The sequence below is a fragment of the Myotis yumanensis genome, unplaced genomic scaffold (assembly GCF_028538775.1).
Source record: "Myotis yumanensis isolate MYYU_CA2020_CCGP unplaced genomic scaffold, mMyoYum1.0.hap1 SCAF_2, whole genome shotgun sequence".
Taxonomy (NCBI): Eukaryota; Metazoa; Chordata; class Mammalia; order Chiroptera; family Vespertilionidae; genus Myotis; species Myotis yumanensis.
Window position 1 is genome coordinate 163,775,122 of NW_027223753.1, and position 25,224 is coordinate 163,800,345.

Genomic DNA, 25,224 nt, shown 5'->3' on the forward strand with positions numbered 1-25,224 from the left:
TATTACCCAATTATCTTCTTTTGCTCAAATGTCTTAAAATTTATACAATGGAATGGTATTATTCTACATATGACAAACAGTTTAAACAAAGAAACAAGATTTTTTTAACCTAAAGAGTTGACTGCAGTTATTCAAATGTTTTTATTGGATTTAAAATTCATTTAAGGGATACACAGATATACAACTAGTTTGATCAGCTACTAATATATTTTGGCAACCCTTTATTTTTGTACTCAAGAGCCAGTTCACTTTTTCTCCATGTTCAATACTTAGCTTTGGTAAAATTTTGCCCTGTTCTTCATGTGTTACTGAAGTATTAGTGTTTCCACCCTGGTTGGTATAAGTAGCCCTTTTAGTGCTTTTCCTGTGGGTATGTTTTGTAGGACTCTTCTGCTTTTTCTCAACTTCACTGCTTACATCCCACATCATTACCTTCCCATCATTCCCTCCAGTAAGCAGCAAATAAGATTCTGGCAGAAAGCAGACCTGGGATACTCCCAAAGTGTGGCCCTTAAATCCCAATTCCTGTTCACACTTGACTCCCATTACCCTAAAGATTCGAATCTTTCCATCTTCTGCACCACAACTAAAGATATTGCCACATGATGCCACAGACACAGAATGGGCGAGAGCAGGATTTAAAAGCTGACCCGGTGACTGTGGGCTCTCCAGTTCTTCTGTTTCATCCTCCTGTAAATTTGTAATCCAGAGTGGCCGGGCTTTCTGAAGGTTCCACAGCATCACCTTTAAACAAAAGGATGTTACACAGTCAAATAAAGTTCTAGCCATCTTGCTAAACTACTATGCTTATTCTGCTTCTAATAAAATCATCAAAATAGTCTGAGATTGATTAGTAGAATATATTTCCAGCAATATTAAGAAAAAATTTAGAGGGCACTACAAAATGGCAGTGGAAAGCTACCCTGGTGCCAAAACTAGAATGCCAATGGGCAGTACGATAGAATTTAGAAAACAAGGTCCTGAATAACTTTCGATTAACAAGACTATTAAAATGTAATCCAAATTATTAAGCACATGCCAGTTTTCTTTAGGTCATTCTACCCTCTCTGAAAATAAAATTAAAGATTATGAAATTTATTAATCTTAGTCTATGCTGGTTACAAGTAAAAATCAACAAAATAAACTATCTGGATTATCACTGCAATAATTTGTATCTGGAATGTTTTCCTTTCCTTTCCCATTACCCAAATTATCCATTCTAGGGGCTTAGCTCAAGTCCCTGTCTCTGCAAGCAGGCTTTCCTAACTATTCCAGCCCGCTTTTCTCTTTCCCATATTTAATTCCTATTCTATTAACTAACATGAATAGTTTGTCAGTTTTTGGAGATTTAATACATCTTTGCTAATGCTTAGTATAATGCCTGGAAAAGAGCAGAAATTCCAAACCTATATGTTGAATAATTTGACATCTTGGTATATTTGGCTTTTTGTTGTTCCCTACCATGATCTCAGACCTACTAAATTTATTTAAATGAAGTGCTAATTAAAATGAAACAATAAGCTTTGTGAATTGATTTCACTCAATAGTGATTTGTTTTCTCACTGCAGTAACCAAATTGAAAAGGAAAATATTTTTAATACTTTTAGAGAGAATATACAGCTTTATTTTACCATCTAGTAGTATCCCTGAATTATGACTCACAATTTAAAATGGATAGTAGGGTAAGCAAGACTTTGTTTAGATATAGTCAAAACCATAGATCTGAATTGATAAGATTACTACTGCTGATATTAAGAATTTGGTTTTCTACTCAAGATTAACTTCCATCAAGTCTACTTTCCAAATAAATGAAATAGAGTAATATTTATTTTCTGCTTCTTGTAGGAAAAGTACTGAAAATCCTTTTGGATCGGATTTATAACATTATACTAAGTGGACAGTAATTGCTATTAGGGTGAAGCCAACAGACTAATAAAGTAACTTTAAGTAAAATAAAAAAAAAAATCAGAAAATATAACAAAAAATGAGTATTAAAACTTGATGTCAAAATAATCTCTCTCTCTCTAAAAAAAAACAAAACCAAAAAGAACAAAGAAAAACCTGCCTGGCCAGCATGGCTCAGTGGTTGAGCACAGACTTATGAACCAGGAGGTCACAGTTCAATTCCTGGCCAGGGCACATGCCTGGGTTGCAGGCTCCATCCCCAGTGTGGGGCATGCAGGAGTCAGCAGATTGGTGATTCTCTCTCATCATTGATGTTTCTCTCTCTCCCTCTCCCTTCCTCTCTGAAATCGATAAATAAATAAATAAATAAATAAATAAATAAATAAATAAACAAAAAAAAACCACATTAACACAAAACAACCAACAACAAAACAAAAACAAAAACAAAAAAACCCCACCCTGAACACAGGAAAATAAACATTCCAGAATCTGCTAGCTTAACTGTACTGGCAGTTACCCCAAGTTCTTTCTCACACAGGCCCCATAATATCTGGATTATATTTATTGTCCTCCTAAGACATCCAAACATGAACTATACCCAAAGTGTTTTCAGCAGCTTAAACATTTTTGTATTAACTAAATCATCTATATGTGTTAATAACCATCCCAGTTTCTACCAATTCAAGAATCATTTCCAAGTATTGAAGATTCCCAAATTGTTCCTGCCTGTACATTCTCTTCATATTGCTTTGTTCTTCCTAACTGCTAAAGATTCCAAGGTGTTTTACAATTTCTCAACCACCTGTTCAAGCTGTATCACCTAAGTAGGAGAACTAGAGATAATGAAGAAAAAAAAAATACAAGAGTTTGGGGGTAAAAAAAAAAAAAGTCTGGAGGTTATCTATACTAATAATAGAGGAATATGCAAATTGCCAGGACGCTGTCACAGTAACAGTAACAAACAGCAGGCTGTATGGGGCAACTAGGCTGGCAGGGGGGTTAGTGAGGGACGACCAAATGACTGAACAGCAGGCTGCGTGGGGCGACCAGGCTTATGTGGGGGGGGGGGGGGGCAGTTGGGGGTGACCAGGCCAACGAGGGGTGCGGGGGGACAGTGAGGGGTGACCAGGCTGGCTGGGGGGGCAGTTGGGCGCGACCAGGCCGGCGGGGGGTGGGGGCAGTTGGGGACGACCAGGCCGGTTGGGGGCGCAGTTAGGGGTGACCAGGCTGGCCAGAGGGAGGGAGCAGTTGGGGCGACCAGGCCGGTGGGGGGGGGGGGGCAGTAAGGGGCGATCAGGCCGGCAGGCAGAGGCAGTTAGGGGTGATCAGGCTGGCAGAGGGGGTAGTTAGGGGTGATCAGGCAGGCAGGCAGGTGAGCAGTTAGGAGCCAGTGGTCCCAGATTGTGAGAAGGATGTCCCAGGGATTGGGCCTAAACCCACAGTCAGACATCCCCCGAGGGATCTCGGATTGGAGAGGGTGCAGGCTTGGCTGAGGGATGCCCCCCCCCCCACAAGAATTTCATGCACTGGGCCTCTAGTAGTCCTATAAAACATTAAAAGGGAGAGAAAGTGGACAACTGGCCAATGTTTAGAAGTGAATGCAATCATATCAAAGTGACCCTGCTCAAAAATTTCTCCTCCTACAATAAAAACACACACGCGCACACTATTTCTTCCCCTACAAAAACCATTTCCACATAAGAGATTCATTTATCACTTCTCAGCCTTTTGGCTAAAATCAAGTGTAAAGATTAATTTTAAAGGAAAAAAAGTCTCCTCCATCATCCTGATCCTTGTGTTAGTACTAATGACCTTTCAAACTCCAGAAAAAAGAACAACCTTTCCAGGTGTGGATATTGGGGGGGAGAGGGGAAGAGGGGAAGAAGGGGGTAGAGTCATGTATACTATAGAAATATATGATGGTTTCAGATTTCCAAAGAAAAAACTATTTCATTCTTTTTTTTTTTCCTTTTGACTTTTAGAGTACAGTACGTTATTAAAGCTGGGGACAGTGAAACAAGGGAGGGCCTTGGATAGAAGCAGCATTAGGAGAGAGCCTAGGTGGGGCTGCTTTGGTTCTCTAGAAATGTTATAGGAAAGAAATGAGCCTAGGTAGGGCTGCTTGGCTCACTGGAAAGTCAGAGAAAAAGGGGCTTTGGAGACAGGTTTGGGGGGTTAGCCTGGGACAAGCTGCTGCCGCCCATTGTTCCTGTAGTTCCAAGTCTCATGGGGTCCCCTAGAGTTGGGAGATGCACGCCACTGAGAGAAGAGAGGAGCCTGTAAGGGAAGAAGAGGGGGAAGGGAAAGACTGGAACATACTCCCAGTGCTCCTGGATGGCGAGCATGCCTATTTAATGTTATTCTTTATACCTTCACATACACTATAATTATTTGCATCTATTTAATATAAAACTAAGTGGTCTCAAGTGTCTTAATTAATCACAGTTTGGACTCTCAAGACTATACTTTCAGGGATCATTTCTACAGTTTGTTACTAGAGAAGTTTCTCTGAACATGTGGAACACCTGAAACCACGAGGAGGAGGTGCAGTGTTCTCTCCTGAGTGTGAAGCTGGCTTTTGGTGTTGCTTTTGCAATGCTATTGCCCATAGATGACCGTTCTTCTCTTCCTTTGGGAGAGCATGGGGTTGGAGAGTTAAATAAATAAATAAATCTATGACTCTCTGAGTATGCTTTGCCTAATTACTTAAACCTATCTAAATCAAAAGATAGAATTTTTATAATTTCTATAATAACAAGGATAGGTGTGTTGAACATATCTACTGTGAGTGGTAGTAATTAAATTTCTGCCTTGAGATAAAATACATTTGCTCAGAGAGAAATAACTCAAAATTAATCTGATAAGAACTTCCTCCCAATATTATAACTATACTAGAGGCCCAGTGCACTAAATTCATGCACTCAGGGGGGTCCCTCAGCCCGGCCTGCACCCTCTCACAGTCTGAGAGCCCTCAGGGGATGTCTGACTGATGGCTTAGGCCCACCACTGCCACTTCGCTCACCAGCCATGAGCCTGGCTTCTGGGCATGTGCCCTTTGGGAGCACACTGACCACCAGGGGGCAGCTCCTGCGTTGAGCATCTGCCCCCCTGGTGGTCAGTGCGCATCACAGCAACCAGTCATTCTGCTGTTTGGTCAATTTGCATATTAGCCTTTTATTATATAGGATTCTTAGACTCCCCTATAGGCTGGATATTCTTAAAGTATAAAGGTAATAAAAGGTAATTTGTGGAAGAAATTAGAGTTTCACCTTCAGTAAGGAAATAATTTCTTAAAAGCATGGTTGCGTTGTCTTAGCCGCTATTGCTATATCACAACCAGTGTAAAAGGTAATCTACAGTGAACTTTTAACAATTCTTAGCAGTCAAGCAAGGACCTATGCCTTCTTGTCATAAAATATTTATTTTTTATACTGGTCTCTAGCAGTTGCCGTTACTAAAGCTTCCTACCTAGAACAGGATGCAAATGGTAAATTCTGGATGCCCATTTCTTTTCTAATCTGAAGAATACAGGTCATTTTGCATTATTGCCATGCCTAGTAATTAAATAATGAACCAGTGATTGAAAACTGATTAGAGGACTAGTCAAAGAGACACTGTATAATCTGCCTACTTAAAACAGATATCCACCTGGTTGTGTAGATCTTTCTGCCCAACCAAGTAGGAAGATTATCACCACTACAGTAGAAAATCGTAGGTCTTAAAGGGCTTGATCAAGACATAGGAGTAGAGCCCCAGCCAGTGTGGCTCAGTGGGTTGGACATCATCCCTTGCAGCAAAAGACTGCTGGTTCAATTCCCAGTCAGGGCACATGCCCAGGTTTCAGGCTCGATCCTCTCACATCAATGTTTCTCTCTCTCCCACTCTCCCTTCCTCTCTCTAAAAATCAGTAAAAATATTTTTAAAAAAATAAAAAGACCTAGAGTGGAAAAAGACTTTAGAGGTTATAGACTCACTGTGTCCAATAAGTTTAGAATAATTCTAAATAGGTATTTTGGGTAGGACAATTCTTCAGTATTTAGGGACTATCCCAGCAATGCAGGACATTCACTGATTCTGCCTACTAAATGCCAGTAGCCTGAGAGAGGGGAAGTGGCAGTCACAATGACAACAAAAATCAGCTTCATCTATTTCTAAATTCTGAAGGGGTGAGGAGGGTAGAGGAGGGAGTAGCAAAGATCACTGGCTAAGAAGGTGGAAAGACAAAATATTTGATATGATTAACAGAGTCACAGAGTCTCAGAAGAAAGATACTGCATATAGTTGAAAAAGTAGATGAAATGCTTAGAACAGTGGTTGGCATATAGGTCATTTAATAAACAATGGTTCTTTTTCTGGAAGTGATGTGTTCCCAAACCAAAAACGTTTTTTACCACATTATTCATGGTATTCTGCTTGAAATATCATGCAGATAAAATATAGGCTTTGGAGCCAGAGAGATTGCAGTTCGAATCCCAATTCATACAGCTGTGTGAACACTAAATTTGAATCTGTTTCCTCATGTATAAAAAAGAATAGCTATCTAGCAGGGCATAATTAGAATGAAAGCTAATACAGTGGGGCCTTGACTTACGAGTTTAATTCGTTCCGTGACGGAACTCGTAACTCAAATTACTTGTATGTCAAATCAACAGTGAACGAGTGAGACACGTGATGCTGGGCTGATGTTGTGGCGTTCACTGTGACGTTCGCTGTGCCAACTAGCGGTGGGGTATCTGAAGCTGGCTCGTAACCCGAATTTTAGCTCGCAACTCAAAGCAAAAAATCGTCCCAGAGATGGCTCGTACCTCGAAAAACTCGTTAGTTGGGACATTCGTAAGTCAAGGCCCCATTGTATATGTAAAACACTGGCAAGTACTAAGTGCTCACCAAAAAGAAGCCATGATTATTCTCATTCCAGTGATATGAGATTTACTCTCAAGAGAAAGCACATCTGCTATGGGAAAGTTCAAGCTATTTGGCTATTTGAAAGCGTTGTGTTTTTTTTTTCAATCCTCACCTGAGGACATGCTTGTACTAATTTTAGAGAGGAAGTGGGGGGAGGGGCGGTAGGGGGGAAGAGAGAAAGAGAGAATATAGAGAACATTGATCGGCTGCCTCCCATAAGTCCCCTACCGGGGAACTGACACCTTTCAGTGTACCTGAACAACACATGTCAGGGTGAGAGTGTTTTCTTTAATTAAACCAAAAATCTGCTTCCCTATGACTTCTATTTAGACCAGCATTTCCACTTTTCCCCCTCATGAAAACCAAAATTTAAACACCTACAGTTCCAGACATAATGGGGTTTCTAGATATACCTACTCTCCTCTGAATATGAGCTAATTTGTGATGTTCCTTTCAAAACTCAGCATGAATATAATGCTCCAAACCTGGCCACCAATATACAATATGCAATTAACATACTCCAGAATTTAAAAAAATATATATTAATTTATTGATTTCAGAGAGGAAGGGAGAGGGGGAGAGAGAAACATCAATGATGAGAATCATTGATTTGGGGCCTCTTGTACACCCCCTACAGGGGACAAAGCCTGCAACCTGGGCATGTTCCCTGACCAGGAATTGAACCGTGCCCTCCTGGTTCATAGGTCAATGCTCAACCACTGAGCCACACCAGCTGGGCAATGCACCCCAGAATTTTAAAGTAAACAACAGATCCACCCTGGCCAAACAAAAACAAAATAAAACAACAGACCCAGTCCCTCCAACTTTTTTTTTTTTTTTTTTTAGAAAGTGGGTGATGAACTCTTCCTTCAGCATGCCCCCTTTTTAAAAAATGTTTAGAATAAAATATTTGAATTCTCAGATACTAGGAATTAAAACACAGAGAAAAGACTAAAGAATTAATGATTGCTTTGTGAATAAAATCTAACAGGCTTTGTCAAGTTAGCATAAAACATGCGTTAGAAGTAAAGCTTATGGCTCATGTTAGTAGAAAATAAAAAATTCAAAGATATATATTTAGTCTGATCAATTTGATTCTGCTAACAAATCCCATTTAGAAATTACCCAAGTATTCTTTGCAAAGCATCACCTGCATATCCAGTCCACATGACACCAGGCTCTGAGGCCTTTGAGGCCGAAAAGCCACAGAAGAACAGATGTTGGAATGTCTCTTCAGTGATCTGCTAACTTTCTTATTTTCCAAGTCTAGGATTTTGATTGCTCCAGAGTCATCAGCAGAAGCCAGCAGGTTTTCAGTTTCATTCAAAGAAAGGCAATTGATTTCTTCTTCATTCACATGAAAATGGTCCAGGGAACCTTTGAGGGATCTGACATCCAGTATGCTAATAGTTTCTCCATGTGAGGCATAGAGTTTGGTGGGGCAGGAGGGAGAGAATAAGACACAGGTAACGTCATTGGCCCCTTCAAAGCGTGTATGTCCCAATGGAGTCCCATCTTCACCCCAAGCCATGAGATCTCCACCCTCTGCTCCAGAAGCCACTAGCCCTTCTGAACTTGCATTCAGGCAGAGAATAGGAGAAGAATGTCCACCAATCCACTTGACAGCCATAATGCCTGAGAAGACTGTGAAGGAGGAAAAAATATAATGTCATATTTTACTTAAGAACTTAATGGTAGGAGACAAATGCAGTAAGTAATATTTCATTTAAATATTTTTAAAAGACATCTAAACAACTCAACAACAAAAAGAAAATTGAGGATGAAGTCTACAAAAACCTAGTTGAACACAGGATTGTGGGCACACCAGGCTAGAACATGCTGAAATGGGCTTCCCTTGCAAACAGGAACCCAAGTAAGCCTGGTTCTCCAGCCTTTGGTGTGAGGCTCACATAAGAATAAACACTAAATATATTTATTTTAAATTAGGAAAAATTCTTTTTAAGAGAGGGCTGCACAACCATCAGGTTATATTTTTTATCAGAATAATGTTTTAGAGAGTGTGCTCTGGAACTAGAGTCCCTGGGTTAGTCTCTAGCTAGATGACTTTGGGCAAGTTACAGAACCTCTTCTCTGTGACTCACTTTCCTTCTCTATAAAAATGGGGATAATGATAATAATGATAATACCCATTTCATAGAATCAGAGAGAATTAAATGAAGTAATCTATGTAAAGCACATAAAATAGTGCCTGGTAAATAATGAGTGCTCAACAATTACCATTATCCCTTTTTGCATTTTTATTAAGCTGGTCAAAGTGGCCTCCAGACTAGCAGCATCAGTATCACCTAGGAACTTGTTAGAAATAAAAATTGTCAGACCTCACCTGAGGCCCACTGAATCACAAACTGGAGTTGGGGCCCAGCTATATGTTTAACAAGCCCCCCGGATTACTCTGATGCATGTTAGAAATTGAGAACCTGTACTACACCAATCATCATTTGGGAAATTGGTTAGAAATGCAGACCCCTAGGTCTTAGCACCAGAGACTAAATTAATAGATTATTTACTTTTATTCTTGAAACCTTTCTGCTTGGCATTATTCCATTTTATAGATAACTAGAGGCCCGGTGAATAAAATTTGTGCACGGGCGGGGGGGGGGGGGGGGGGTCCCTCAGCCCGGCCGGTGCCCTCTCGCAGTCTGGGACCCCTCAGGGGATGGGATGTCCACCTGCTGGCTTAGGCCTGCTCCCCAGGGGATCAGGCCTAAGCTGGAAATCAGACATCCCTCTGGCAGCCCGGCAGCCCTCGGGGGATATCCACTTGCCAGCAGGGAGCAGACCTAAGCTGCAGTCGGACATCCTTAGCGCTGCTGAAGAGGCAGGAGAGGCTCCCACCACCACCACTGTACTGGCAGCCATCAGCCTGGCTTGTGGTTGAGCAGAGCTCCCCTATGTGGGAGCGCACTGACCACCAGAGGGCAGCTCCTGCATTGAGCATCTGCCCCCTGGTGGTCAGTGTGTGTCATAGTGACCAGTCATTCACAGTCCTTCTGCCGTTAGGGTCAGTTTGCATATTACCCTTTTACTATATAGGATAGAGGCCTGGTGCACGGGTGGGGATCCCGCTTGGGTGCCTGGCCAGCCTGGGTGAGGGGCTGATGGCTGTTTGCAGCTGGTCACACCCCCTTCAGGGTAGGGGTCCCCACTGGGGTGCCTGGCCAGCCTGGATGAGGGGCTGAGGGCCGTTTTCAGGCTGGCCAGCGACTGAAGCTCCCAGCCTCTCCTTTTTTTCATTCTGGGATTTATTTACCTTCTATAATTAAAACTTTGTTGCCGTCACTGGAGCTGAGAGCTGGCTCCTGCTCACTCCAGCTCCGTGGCCACAGCCGGCTGAAAGCAGGTATCTGGGGTTTGTTTAGCTTCTACAATTGAAACTTTGTTGCTTTCGGAGATCAGAGCCTGGCCATGGCAGGCAGGGAACCTTGGCTTCTTCCATCACTGGAGCAAGCAAACCTCCTGCTCACTCTAGTTCTGTGGCCGCCGGCCGCCATCTTGGTTGGGTTAATTAGCATATCACGCTGATTAGCCAATGGGAGGTGTAGCGAAGGTATGGTCAATTACCATGTTTGTCTATTATCAGATAGGATAAAACTAAGTTTCAGAAATGTTCAATAATTTCCTCAAAGTCTCCTGGCCCTTAAAATTTGTACAGGGACCCAATATCAAGGGATACTAAACTTTTAAATAAATAATGAAGACCAGGCCTTGGCTGGGTAGTTCAGTTGGTTAGAGCGTTGTCCCAGTATGCCAAGGTTGAGAGTTCCATTCCTGGTCAGGGCACATACAAGAATCAACCAATGGCCCAGCCTGTGTGGCTCAATGGTTGAGTGTCAACTTATGAACCAGGTCATGGTTCAATTCCTGGTCAGGGCACAAGGCCGGGTTGCCGCCTTGGTCCCCAGTGGCGGGTGTGCAGGAGGCAGCCTGCCAATCAGTGATTCTCTCTTATCATTGATGTTTCAAGCTCTCTCCCCCTGCCTCTCTGAAATAAAAATATATTTAATTAAAAAAAAATCAACCAACCAATGAATGGATAACTAAGTGGAACAACATTTGATGTTTCTCTCTCTCTAAAAATAAATAAAAATAATTTTAAAAAAATCAATAAAAATTTTACAAAATTTATTTAAAAACTTAATTAAAAACAGTTTAGTATTTTCCCCCATATTTTTACTAATTTTAGAGAGGGAGGAGGAGATATATAAACATCAAGGATGAGAATCATTGATCAGCTGCCTCCTGCATGCCCCACACCTGGGATTGAGCCCGCAACCTAGGCATATACCCTGACTGGGAATTGAACCATGACCTCCTGGTTCATAGGTCAATGCTCAACCAGTGAGCCACGCCAGCTGGGCTTATTAGTATTCTTTAAAGTACAGAAAATGACTAAAAGATACTAATTCATTATTGCTTTTAAAGGTACTTGTTAGGGGCAAAAATAGAATATTGGGAACTAGCAATAGTTATAAGAAATATTAAACACTAGAGGCCTGGTGCATGACATTCATGCACCCAGGGCGGGGGGGTGGGGTGGGGGGAGGGTTGTCACTTAGCCTGGCCTGCATCATTTCCCAGTCTGGGAGCCCTCAGGGGATGTCCAACTGCCGCCGAGGCAGGAGATGCTCCCACCACTGCCGCAGCACTCACCAGCCATCAGCCTGGCCTGTGGCTGAGCAGCACTCGCTCTTCCGCCGTTCAGTCGATTTGCATATTACCCTTTTATTACATTAAATATGTTCTGATTGCCTTGTTCTGATGAAAGAAAGGACATTCTAATCTGGCTGGGAGTAGTGCACACCCAGGAACCTGGGAGTCAACCTTGGAATGCAGAACAGACTCATTCAGTAACTGCCTATTATCATGGAAGGATTAACAACCAGGTTGCCCAAACAATGGAGTCCCTCCCAGCACACAATGCCTACTTCCCCATACCTGTAATACCCATTCTTACTCCTTTTGCCTACTTCCCCATGTAATCTTTGTCCTACCCAATATAAGCAGCTGGCTATGGGGGGTTTCAGAGCAGATTTTGTGGATGACCTGCTGCTCTCCCATACTGCCAGCATTATTGGAAAAAAAATGCTCATATATGATTCAACCCTGTCTCTGCTTAAATACAGGCAGCCTGGACCCATTGGTTGTCAGTTTATTAATGTAAAAACATTCAAATCTGTAAAGAATTTTTGTGAGTTTACTTGAGCCAAATTGTCGACAATTGACAACTGCCAGTAAGCAGAATCTCAATGACCTGGGATCATGCTCTGGGTAATGGCTTTTTAAAATTTATTTTCAAGAAAAACAATTTTAAATATAATAATGTTATATGCAATAAACATTAATATTTCAAGAAGAATGGCGGTTTTTCATTCATTTTATACACTGCAATCAAAGGAGGAGACGTAGGTTACATGAAACCATTGGTGATAGATTAGAGAGGCGAGAGAAAGCAAAGGAGGGGGGAAGTCTGGGATTGGATAAAGAGTAAAATGAAAGACACATACTTCTTTTACTTAGGTGGGTACAGGATAGTTAACAGTTAACAATTAACATGATAACAATGAAGGAATTTGTGGTATCTGTCCCAGATTTGGTTGTGCCCAGATGGGTTCAGAAAAAAGGGAAGTTACAAGCTACTCTGACATTTCAATATGTTATTGTAGATGCAAAAAGACCATAAGCTCAGTTAAAGATTGAGGGAAGATACTGGCCTAGGAGGTGACTACCTACCATAACTGTCTTTAATCAAAGTTTAATTTCAGACCATCCTTTGTGGTTTACTTTAGGTCTTTGAGTTTGCAAGATTGCCATGCAGGCCTTCCCTGAGCTTGTCAAATTAGCATGTGGCCCCTTTTGTCCACAGGTTTCATACTGACAAATTTTTAATCACATTATTACCTACTCGTACTTATACAATAGTAGTACCTATATACAAAATTTAGGTTCCTGATATACAAGGCACCCCAATCTATAAACTGGAATTGCCACATACTTCCCTGCTGTAATTGCCCATGGGCAAAGCAAAAAAGGAAATCAGGGCAATTTATACATCTCTAACGGTCAAATAAGAGGAAACAAACAAATTTGGACAAATTTAATTTTTCATTTCACAAGCCAAGGTTGAATTTACCTAGTGAAAAATTGCCATAGTTGCTTTGTATTTTCAGGTTTGACACCTCAATTTTATCCAATGGTACACAGATAAATTTCCTAATATTGCTTTGAAAATTCACTTAAAATAATCTGGCAATCTGCATAAAGCTTCTATTCCAACACAAAGTATGTTCCCTCCTATTTTTGGTCACACACACACACACACACACACACAGAAATCACTAACTAGATTGCAAAAAACCACTAATCAGTCATCAAAGTTAATAGAAACATTACAAAATCAGATAAAGCAATTTTCATAAAAATGACAAAATGGGAAAAAGACAAAAAGATACATTTTTAAAAATCTCAGTGGAAGCACTCAATATACAGATTAAACTAATTAAACAGATTGATGCAATTCCATTTTAATGGAGAGGTTTGGGAGAGAAAATGACTCAGAAGGAGGTAAAGCTAAGGAATCTTGGGTGGTTTGATTTTTGCTGACAAGTATTGAAATACTAGTTAAATAACTTTCTAACATAACAAAGGCTCTTGCCAAATGTTCCTGATAAACCAGAGGGCACTTATTGTAATTAAAAATGAAAGATATTAATATTTAGGATTAGGAACTGTTCTCTGTGGTGATTATGAACTTATATAATAAAGTCAATATTCTACCTTAAAATATGAAATTTGAATTAGCCATTGAAAAGGCCATTTAAGTTACATATAATTTTGTTTAAAATTCTGTAATGAATTTTAGAGTTTTGGTCATTTATTTTGTAAGTTAGAGTTTTATTTTTTTTACTGTTATCACTACAAATTTTATTCAGAAACTCATTTTTGTTTTCTCAAATTTTTTTTTTTTTTTTTTTAAATTCCCATTATGGCCCTACCCAGCTTGGCTCAGTGGATAGAGTGTCAGCCTGCGGACTGAAGGGTCCCAGGTTCGATTCCGGCCAAGGGCACATGCCTGGGTTGCGGGCTTGATCCCCAGTAGGGGGCGTGCAAGAAACAGCCGATCAATGATTCTCGCTTATCATTGATGTTTCTATCTGTCTCTCCCTCTCCCTTCCTCTCCCAAATCAATAAAAATATATATAAAAAAATCCCCATTATGAACTGGTTTGGTCAATCAATTACAACACTTTCTGGCAGACATAGGGTAAAAATGGCTTGGCTCAGAATCACCCAGATCTCTCATGATCCCTTAACCGCCTCCTGTCACGCTCCCGTCCCCCACCACCTTTGCTGCAACCATGGTCTCTAGATCAAGAGCGACACTCCTGGGACCTTGAAATGCTTCTTGCGCCGGTGCCCATATAGCTCCCACTGCAGCTCTCTGGAAATGTGCTTCGGATGCATGAAGTTGCAGAAGCTGCCTTGTGTACCCTCTCCCATTTCATATTGGTGGCAACAGGCTTCCCAAAAGTCGGTCACGGGGGAAAGCTCGGCTTAGATGGGCTGCCCGCTGAACCAGCAACAGCTGTTCAAGTCAATCACAGCTTTCTCCCATCTTCTTCACAGCAAAACACGTTTCCAAGAGGTGATCTCCAAGATTATCACAGATATTCATCTCCACCTCTCCGTACTTCTCCATTTATGTGAAAACCTCCTCAAAAAACTCATCATCACAGCACGGCGCAAACCATCAGCAGACTGGGAAGAGTTTTGAGGGTTACGGTAAATGTTCAAGAGGGCAATGGTCTGGCTAAAGGTCAGTTTATTGTGCTACCAAGGGCATCTGTGTCCATAACAACATGCTCCAATTTTGAAATAAAATGAACAGTTGACTTTGTCCTTCTCAGCGCTGAAGATGGAGGCCTCATACTCCTTCAGAGGCCGCCGACACTTGAGTTTTAATTTTTTTATGGTGTATTAACATTAAAGTCTAGAAATCTGTCCTCTACAGCTTTAGGATTATTTTTATTTTATAATTTAACATTTTTATTGATTTCAGAGAGGAAGGGAAAGGCAGGGATAGAAACATCAATGATGAGAATCATTGAATAGCTGCCTTCTGCACTCCCCCTACTGGGGATCAAGCTCCAAGCCCTGCATTTGTCCCCACCAGGAATTGAATCGTGACCTCCTGGCTCATGGATCCATCCATGCTCAACTACTGAGCCATACAGGTGAGGCAGCTTTAAGATTTTGTGTGCATATGATTTTAGATCGCTGCTGGAATTTTAGGTTTTCTCCAAGATACAAATGAGGCAGGGTTTTTTTTGCACAGGGGACTTAAGTAAATGCCAACTGGAGAGACAAAAGTTTTAGCAAGTTTTCTTCCTAATACAATTCAATTCTTTTCTAGAAAAGATTAATTCAATTTAAAAAACAGATTTGGTTAAGCTCCATGTCAAAGTGTGAGGTCAGGCAATGCAATAAATGGATTTTGCATTAACAGGATTATTGCCCAGCTGATTGATGATTCTCATCATTGATGTTTCTATCTCTCTCTCCCCCTTCCTCTCTCTGAAGTCACTTAAAACATATTTTTTTAAAAAACGTGCTACAAAATTTTAAAAAAGGGATTATTGTGGGCAACAACATAGCCCTTGTAAATTTTTCCATGATAGAACCAGTAGTAACTCTCAGTCTACTAATCTCGTAAGACTAAGGTCAGCTATACTTTAACCTCTATGCACCAGAGTAAAAAACGTTTAACTTGAATGCTGATTGGAGGGAAAAATGGCACCACATAGGCAGATGTGTCCTAAGTCTTATCCAGGAGCAGACAGAAGGAGCATCTAAATCGAATAACATCCACCTGGAATTGGCTAATTAGACACAGCTGGTGAGACAATTCACAGCCGGGAAGGGCAGAGGACGCCTGGAGAATGGTAGGATTGCAGACCTGGGTTGGAGAGAGTCGTGAGACCACCAAGCCAGAGGGTCAGAAGGAAGCTGCCCAGTACCAAGTCTGCGTCCCTTGGGGAAAGGTGTAACATCCAACTGTGGAAAGGAAGTCCACAGGGCTGCTGGCAGCAGGGGATTCCAGATTTAAGGCCACAGGCGCAAGAGGCTGAGTCCAGAAAGGTGGCCTGAAGAGCTGCCCTAGCAGTTTCACGGTGTGTTGCCTGTTTTGTTTTTGCTTTTATTCATTGAACCCAGTGCATAGGACCTTTCAAATACAAACACTAACCCGTGGCTGTGGTGCAGGTGGAGGTGCGGATTTGTGGAGTCTGGGGAGAGGTGGTGGAGGAGAGCAGTTGGGGAGAGGTAACCAGAAATCTGGCACCGAAACATTCTTGACCCTCTGGACCTAGGCAGCCATTTTTCTCCTGAAGAGTCAGCCCCTCTCAGCAGCCTCAAGACAGCTAATACAGCCACACCCAGAGCTGTACAAAGGACACAAAAACTCTGAATAGTCCTGAGGAGCCCTCAAGGTCTGGGCTGGAAAGCGATACAGCACCCTGCCCACCTATAGCAACGTCAGAGACAGACACTTGAGAGATTAAGATTGATAGTAGGCAGACAGACAGACAAAGCGGGCAGATTAGTCCCACCTGCTTCCAGCCAAGGCTGTGGAGACAGACACAAACAGAGGAGTGGTGGATTGCCTGGAACTTCGTGCTGACTACCTAACAGGAAACTGAGAAGTGGCAGACAGAAGAGTGGGGTCTTAAACCAGCCCCCATGGGGCATTAAAACTTGGCTGAAACAAATGACACTTCACTTTTTAACTTTATCTTTTATTAAAAATACTAGAGGCCCAGTGCACAAAAATTTGTGCACTTGGGGTGAGGGGTCCCTCAGTCCAGCCTGTACCCTCTCGCAGTCTGGGACCCCTCGGGGGATGTCCACCTGCTGGCTTAGGCCCGCTCCCCAGGGGATCAGGCCTAAGCTGGAAGTCAGACATCCCTCTGGCAGCCCGGGAGCCCTCGGGGGATGTCCACTTGCCAGCAGGGAGCAGGCCCAAGCTGCAGCCGGACATCCTTAGCACTGCTGAGGAGGCGGGAGAGGCTCCCGCCACCACCGCTGTGCTGGCAGTCTTCAGCCTGGCTTGTGGCTGAGCAGAGCTCCCCCTGTGGGAGAGCACTGACCACCAGGGGCAGCTCCTGCATTGAGTGTCTGTCCCCTGCCGGTCAGTGTGTGTCATAGTAACCAGTCATTCCCAGTCATTCTGCTGTCAGGGTCAATTTGCACATTACCCTTTTATTATATAGGAAATATATATAATATATCTTTATTGATTGATTTCAGAGAGGAAGGGAGAGGGAAAGAGAGACAGAAACATCAGTGATGAGAGAGAACCATTGACCGGCTGCCTCCTGCACACCCCCCACCAGGGACTGAGTCTGCAACCTGGGCATGTGCCCTTGACCAGAGCCAAACCTGGGACCCTCCAGTCCACAGGCCAACGCTCTATCCACTGAGCCAAACTGGCCAGGGCTATATAGGATATTTTTTATTTTCTTTATTTTTTCTTCATTCTATTTTTATTATTTTATCTTTTTTTCCCACCCTTTTCTTCTTTACTTCTCCTTTTACATCCTGTTTTCTCTTCTCCTGCCCCGCTTTAGCTTCTCTTTCCTTTCACTCCTTGTTAAATTGATCTTATCTGCTTTATTGACGTGTTATTATTACTGTGGTCTCTGTTGGCTTACTCATATATCTAATTTCCTCTCCTCTGCTCCAAGTCCATGTACCCTACTATTTTCTTTCTTCGCCAATTTTTTATGCTTGTTTTCCCTCTCCTCTCTGGCTCTCTTCTTCTTCTAATTGTTTAATTAGTATCACTCACTAAACTCAAGCCTACTGGCCCTCTCCTCTATTCTTCTTTTCCCAAAATGGACAAAGATAAATTTTTAAAATTTTTTTGTTTTATCTTTTTATTTAAATATTTTTACATTTCTTTTCTTCTTATTCACTCATTCTCTTTCTACCTCCTTTATACTGAACTGAGGTCCTTCCCCTATTCATTCAATTCCTTAATCTTACTTTCTGTATATAAGCTCTGCTTCTATAGATTCTGCCCCACCCCCTTTTTTCTGGGTGTTTGTTTGCATTTTTTTGTTCATCTATTTATTTTGTGGTATTTTTTCTGCTATATGTTTTTTCTTCATTTTTCTTCTCTTTCTTTTTTCTTACCTTTTTCTTCTTATCAAAATATCATTTTTGCTCTCTTTTCTCTCTCCTAATTCTCTTTTCTCTGGTGGTCACTTATATTGGGGTTATTGGTGTTGTGAGTACATTTGTGTTTTGTTCTCTTTGTGTTGTGACTTGTCAAGTTGTATTTTGTGCTGTTCAGTAAATGTGGTAGAGAGTGAGCCTCATAACCTGCAACCCTGCGAGGAGACTCCATCCACGAATGGCACAATAACACTCAAGACCCAACTACACCAAGAGAACCCAAATATCCCAAGTAGGGGGCACCCCTAGATTACCCAGCCCAGAAGATCGGATTGCACCACTGGGTCCCACAAAACATCTACTATATAAGACAAACAAAAAATCTGGGTGGCATGGCAGTTTGATCTAATACCTAGAAACAATCACAAAGGAACAGCAAAAATGGGGAGACAAAGAAACCACCCCCATTTGAAAGAAAAGGAGGAATCACCAGAAAAGGAAATAAACAAAATGGAGGCAAGCAGGTTGTCAGAGAAAGAATTCAGAGCAATGGTTATAAGGACACTGAAAAGGATGGAAGACAAATTCAACAACATATGTAAGAATCAAGGCGAAATGAAGAATCAAGAGGAAATGATGCAATAAAGAGCACAATGGAAAGTTTCAAAAGCAGACTAGATACAGCGGTTGCCAACCTTTAGGACCTCATGGACCACCAGTGGCGACTGCTGGACTAGAAGAGGCTGAGGACATCATCAGTGAGTTAGAAGACAACAAGTTAAGCCACCCAAGCAGAGCAGCAACTGCAAAGAAAACTTAAAAAGCAGGACGAGAGCCTAAGGGAGCTTTGGGACAACACAAAATGAAATAACATCCACATAATAGAGGTGTCAGAAGGAGAGGAAGCTGAGCAAGGAATAGAAAACCTGTTTGAAGAAATAATGACAGAAAACTTCCCTGATGTTGGGAAGAAAAAAGCCACACACGTCCAAGAAGCACACAGTATACCAAACAAGATGAACCCAAAAAAGACTGACAACAAAACACATCATAACTGAATTGGCAAACATCAATACAAAGTAAGAATTTTAAAGGCTGCCAGAGAGACAAAAGGTTACCTACAAGGGATCTCCCATTAGACCAGTGATGGCAAATCTTTTGAGCTCGGCATGTCAGCATTTTGAAAAACCCTAACTTAACTCTGGTGCCGTGTCACATATAGAAATTTTTTGATATTTGCAACCATAGTAAAACAAAGACTTATACTTTTGATATTTATTTTATACTAGAGGCCCGGTGCACAAAAATTTGTGCACTGGTGGTGGTGGGGTGTCCCGCAGCCCCACTTGTGCCCTCTCACAGTCTGGGACCCCTTGGGAGATAACCACCTGCTGGCTTAGGTCCGCTCCCCCGGTGGCAGATGGCAGGCCCAGATGGCGGCAGGGTAGGCTGGATGGCGCTGTCCCACCCCACCGCCCTGGTGGCAAATAGCAGGCGGGATGGTACTGTCCTGCCCTGCCTGCAGTATGCAAATTAGCTGCCCTCTTTGTTGGCGGTTAATTTGCATATCACGCTGATTAGCCAATGGGAGGCGTAGCGAAGGTACAGTCAATTCCCTTTTTGTCTTTTATTAGGTAGGATATTTAAATGCCATTTAACAAAGAAAAATCAACCAAAAAAATGAGTTTGAGTGTCACCTTTGACACACTTGTCATAGGTTTGCCATCACTGCATTAGACTATCAACTGGTTTCTCAACAGAAACACATCTGGCCAGAAGGGAATGTAATGAAATATACAAAGTGATGCAAAGCAAGGGACTGAATCCAAGAATATTATACCTAGTAAGGCTACCATTCAAAATTCCAGGTGAAATCAGGAGCTTCATGGACAAAAAAGGGCTAAGGGAGTTTATTACCACCAATTCCAGCAATGCAAGAAATGCTAAAGGGACTGATATAAAAAGAAGAAATAGAAAGGGAAGAAGTTACATAGGCATAAAGAATAAAATGGTGACAAACAAGTACCTATCAATAACCTTAAACTTAAGTGGATTAAATGTCCCAATCAAAAGACACAGATAGCTGAATGGATAAGAAAACATGACCCATATATTTGCTGTCTACAAAAGACACACCTCAGAACAAGACTCATACAGACAGACAGTGAAGGGATGGGAAAAAATTTTCAAGCAAATGGAAATGGAAATGGAAAAGGAACACTTGTGCACTGCTGGTGGGAATGCAGACTGGTGCAGCCACTATGGAAGACAGTATGGAGTTTCCTTAAAAAACTGGAAATGGAACTCCCATTTGACCCTGTGATCCCACTTCTAGGAATATATCCCAAGAAACCAGAAACACCAATCAGAAAAGATATATGCACCCCTATGTTCATAGCAGCACAATTCACCATAGCTAAGATCTGGAAACAGCCTAAGTGCCCATCAGTAGATGAATGGATTAGAAAACTGTGGTACATCTACATGATGGAATACTATGCTGCTGTAAAAAAGAAGGAACTCTTACCATTTGCAACAGCATGGATGGAGCTGGAGAGCATTATGCTAAGTGAAACAAGCCAGTCAATGAAGGAAAAATACCACATGATCTCACTCATCTACACTAATAAAAGAGAAACATGGTAATTGGCGTACGACCACTACCCTTCCCATTGGCTAATCAGCGTATCCTTATGCAAATTAACTGTCAGCCAAGATGGCGGCCGGCAGCCATGCACTGAAGTGAGCAGGGAGGCTTGCTTCCTCCAGGGACTGCAGACTCCAACGTTCCCTGCCTCACTTGCCAGACTCTCAACTGCAACTCTAAGCAACTATTACTATGTTGCAAATAAGAAGCTAAACAAAACCGGCTTTCAGTCAGCCCCGGACCGCAACATTGTATCCATGTTTTCAGCAGCGAGGCCTCAGAGCTAAAGCTGGCCCAGAATAAAAAAAAAAAAAAAAGAAAACAAGGAGTGGTTGGGAGCTTTTAGTCAACTGCCTGCGGGAAAACAGCCCTCAGCCCCTCAGCCAGCCTGGCCAGGCACCCCAGTGGGGACCCCCACCCTGATCCAGGACACCCTTCAGGGCAAACCAGCCAGCCCCTACCCATGCACCAGGTCTCTATCCTATATAGTAAAAGGGTAATATGCCTCCCGGCACCGGGATCAGGGGAGCAGCGAGGCCTCCCAGCACCGGGATCAGCGTGACAGGGGGCAGCGCCCAAAGCCCCTGATCAGCCCTGCTCTGTGCCTGATAGGGGGGAGCTCCCCAATCCCCCGATTGCCCTGCGGCTCTGTGTTTGACAGGGTGCAGAGCACCAACCCCCTGATCGGCCCTGCTCTGTGTGTGACAGGGTGAGGCGCCCCAACCCCCCACCCCCACGGGCCCTGCTCTGTGTGTGACAGGGTGCGGTGCCCCAACCCCCCACCCCCACGGGCCCTGCTCTGTGTGTGACAGGGTAGAACCATAACCTCTCCATCGGCCCTGCCCTGAGTGTGACAGTGGCGGTGCCCCAACCCCCTGATCAGCCCTGCTCTGTGGGTGATAGAGGGTGGCGCCCCAACCCCCCTCCACGGGCCTTGCTCTGTGTGTGACAGGGTAGAGCCATAACCTCCCCATTGGCCCTGCCCTGAGTGTGACAGGGTGCAGCGCCCCAACCCCCTGATCCGCCCTGCTCTGTGTGTGACGGGGCAGTGCCCCAACTCCCCTATCGGCCCTACTCTGTGAGTGACAGGGGGGAGCTCCTCAACCCCCCTGATGGCCCCTGCTCTGTTAGTGATAGGGGGCAGCGCCCCAACCCCCTGATCGGCCCTGCTCTGTGCGTGACAGGGGGTGGCGCCACAACCTCCCCATAGACCCTGCCTTGAGTGTAACAGGGGGCAGTGCCCCAACCCCCCAATCGGCCCTACCCTGAGCGTGACTGAGGGTGGCATCGCAACCTCCCGATCCGCCCTGCTCTGTGCATGACAGGGGATGGCGCCCCAACTCCCCAATCGGCCCTGCTCTGAGCCCGACCAGGGGCTGCACTTAGGGATTGGGCCTGCCCTCTGCCACCCGGGAGCAGGCCTAAGCCAGCAGATCATTATCTCCCGAGGGGTCCCAGACTGTGAGAGGGCACAGGCCGGGCTGGGGGACCTCTCCCCCCGAGTGCACAAATTTTTGTGCACCGGGCCTCTAGTTCATGGATAATAAAGACCATTACAAACTTTTGAATAATAATAGATACAGAGGCAGAGTTGCCTCAAACTGATTGTCAAACTGCAGTGGGAAGGCCAGGGAGGGTTGGGGGACAGGAGGGAGGGGAGTAAGAGATCAACCGAAGGACTTGTATGCATCCATATAAGCATAACTAATGGACATAAGACACTGGGGGGTAAGGGAGGGCAGGGGTTTGTCAAGGGTGGGGGGAAAAAAAAAGGACACTTATGTAATACCCTTTGTAATACTTTTAGCAAAAAAAAAACAAAAAAAACAAAACTGGGGTAGCAATACTTATATCTGACAAAATAGACCTCAAAGTGAAGACCATGTTGAGATAGGAGGGGCACTTCATAATACTAATGGAAGCAATTCAACAAGAGGATATAACTCTGGTAAACATATGCACCCAATACAGGAGCACCCAAATACATAAAAAAACTTCTGGAAGCTATCAATGGAAAGATCGACAGCAATATAATCATAGTAGGGGACTTTAATACCCCATTGACACCACTGAATAAATACTCTAAACATAAAATTAGCAAAGAAACAGCAATCCTAAATGACTCACTACAACAGGTGGAACTAATCAACATCTTCAGAACATTTCACCCCAAAGTTACAGAATATACATTCTTCTTGGGTGCACATGGGACATTTTCAAAGATACACCATATATTAGGACACAGGCAAAGTCTCTTCAAATTCAAGAAGGTAGAAATCACATCAAGGATCTTCTCAGATCAAAATGGCATAAAATTAGAAATGAACTACAATAAAATAACGGAAAAAAAATCAAACACTTGGAGGCTAAACAGCATGCTATTAAACAAAGATTGGTTTACCAAATAAGAAATAAAAAGCATCCTGGAAACAAATGACATTGAAAACACAACAATCCAAAATTTACGGGACACAGTGAAATCAGTCCTGAGAGGAAAGTTCATAGTTTTACAGGCCTACCTCAACAAACAGAAAAAAATGGTAATAAATTGTCTAACCCTACAACTTAAAGAATGAGAAAGAGAGCAACAAGAAAAGCCCAGAGTAAGCAGAAGGAAGGAAATAAGATCAGAGCGGAAATAAATGACATAGAGACCAAAAACAAACAAACAAACAAAAAAAAAACAAAAAAACCCTCAACACACCAATACAAAAGATCGGTAAAACCAAGAACTGGTTCGTTGAAAGGATAAACAAGACTGATGAACCTCTAGCCAGGCTCACCAAGAAACAAAGAGAGGGGACCCAAATAAACAAAATCAGAAATGAAAGAGGTAAAGTAACAACTGACTCCACAGACATACAAAAGATAAGAAAAAAATACTACTAACAACTGTTACTCCAACTAACCAGAGTACTGATCCATAACTCAACCAGAGTCCCCAAAATTACTTTAGTTAGTCTGCAAGATTAAAATTTATTATTTGACACATACCCAAAGTTCACCATCAAAAAGTTTTAAACAATCAAACTGCTATAGTAAAAGGCAGTGGGAAAAAATGTAATTAAATCTGCATTGAATCAAAACAATCTTTCAGAAAGAAGTTTTCAAGCTACTGTTTCTTGTTATTCTCTTATGAGGACTGGAAAGCCCACCAGAAATAGGTTAAGTGCCACTATCCCCATATTGAGGTTTCAAGTCAACAAACCTCTCATACAGATGCCTAAAGGGTCAAGCACAACAACTAATCATATCCCATTGTGAATTACTTTAATTAGATAATAGATTCCTTCCAACACCTAATGAGATCATAGAGTGGGTTGGGGAAGGTGGGGTACTCTGCGAGCATTTTTAGAAAGGGTGGAGTGCAAAAGCTGGCAGTTCTGAACAGCCAGAGAGAATACTAAACATGAAGAACGGGACATGGTCAGGAGTGGTATGAGCAAGTGAAAGATTTGTATAAAGAAAAGGAGGCATGGTCAAGAAAATCTTTTCCTATTTAGAAATTCTACTTGGGCCACCTGGGAGGTACTCTGCCACACACAAGTTACCTCATTGAGTGGACTAGAATCCAGAGTGTGGTGCCCTGGAAGGTGGGAGGGATAGTGAAGCCAGGCGCCTGACTCAAGCTGAGATGAGAAGCGCTGAGCGCGGGGCTGGGGGCAGCGGCGTGGCCGTGAGCTCCCACACCTTGGCCTTGTAGCTGGGCAGGTTGCAGAGGATGTCCGTGCGCAAAGCCTCCTCGGCCAGGCTGCGGGCGCACAGGCTCCGCCACACCTCGCTGTTCTCAGTGAGTAGTATGAGCAAGTGAAAGATTTGCATGAATCAGAATCGCCTGATCAGGGCCTTGAGAGGCTCAACTTCACCTACACTGTAAAAAACAGGATAAAAGGGTAACATCTTTAACAACTGAGTGATCTCTACTCTAAACACTCTGCTTCAGTCATACCGCCATACACCCCAGTTGTCCTTTCCAAGTATCTGTGCCTTTAAAACTGTTATTCGGCCTGCTTCTGTGCCCCCTTCTCAGATGTATCAATTCCGGGTATCCTTGAAGATTTAAAAGAAAGTTAAGTGTCTTCCCAGAGAAATGCTGGTCTTCCTCCTCGGATGTCCTATGGTTGAGAGCTGAAAAATGAGTAAAACCCCGAAGACTGAGGTTGCGCTACCACATAGTCATTATCACTGTAGTAAGTATAGGTCAGCTTCTCTTCACATGCTTGGGGTTTCCAAAGTTGCCCTTGATGTGGAGAAGCTGGTTAGCAGCCAACATGACTAAAGAGCTGTGCCACTGGCACTAGCAAGAATGAAAAGAATCTGGGTCACTAAGAGTGTTGGAGAAGAAAAAAAAAAACCTGGAAAGAAGGGAACGCCACTAGTCCCTTTATTTTTACTGGCAGGCAAGAAATAGATTATACACAGCAAGGGAGTTTCAGGAAAGATTTCTTACGACATAAAGACAGTAGCACCGACTACTAAGGAAATGTATGAGCCCTGTTATCGTAATTATGACCTCATAGAGTTATTTGAGAATTCCATAAAAACCCGCATCAAGGACCCTAGTAGAGTGATAG

General features: G+C 42.9%; 1 protein-coding gene and 2 pseudogenes across 4 annotated transcripts in view; 1 reads left to right on the plus strand and 2 right to left on the minus strand.

The window, feature by feature from the left end:
• WDR53 (WD repeat domain 53) overlaps window positions 1–25,224 on the minus strand; it is a 26,532-nt gene continuing 1,308 nt past the window's right edge. For 3 of the 4 annotated variants that reach the window (XM_070406476.1, XM_070406474.1, XM_070406475.1), the window contains exons 2-3: window positions 7,961–8,454; window positions 1–744 (exon numbers count right to left, since the gene is read on the minus strand). In XM_070406476.1, the coding sequence (XP_070262577.1) occupies window positions 151–744; window positions 7,961–8,440 (1,074 nt within the window). In that variant the 5' untranslated portion in view covers window positions 8,441–8,454 and the 3' untranslated portion in view covers window positions 1–150. Of the gene's footprint in view, window positions 745–7,960; window positions 8,455–10,081; window positions 10,603–25,224 lie in introns of those variants that run through there. The other variant, XM_070406473.1, reaches the window with a different exon arrangement.
• LOC139004465 (small nucleolar RNA U3) lies at window positions 4,362–4,562 on the plus strand (annotated as a pseudogene).
• Window positions 13,312–14,799, minus strand: LOC139002644 (splicing factor U2AF 35 kDa subunit-like; annotated as a pseudogene).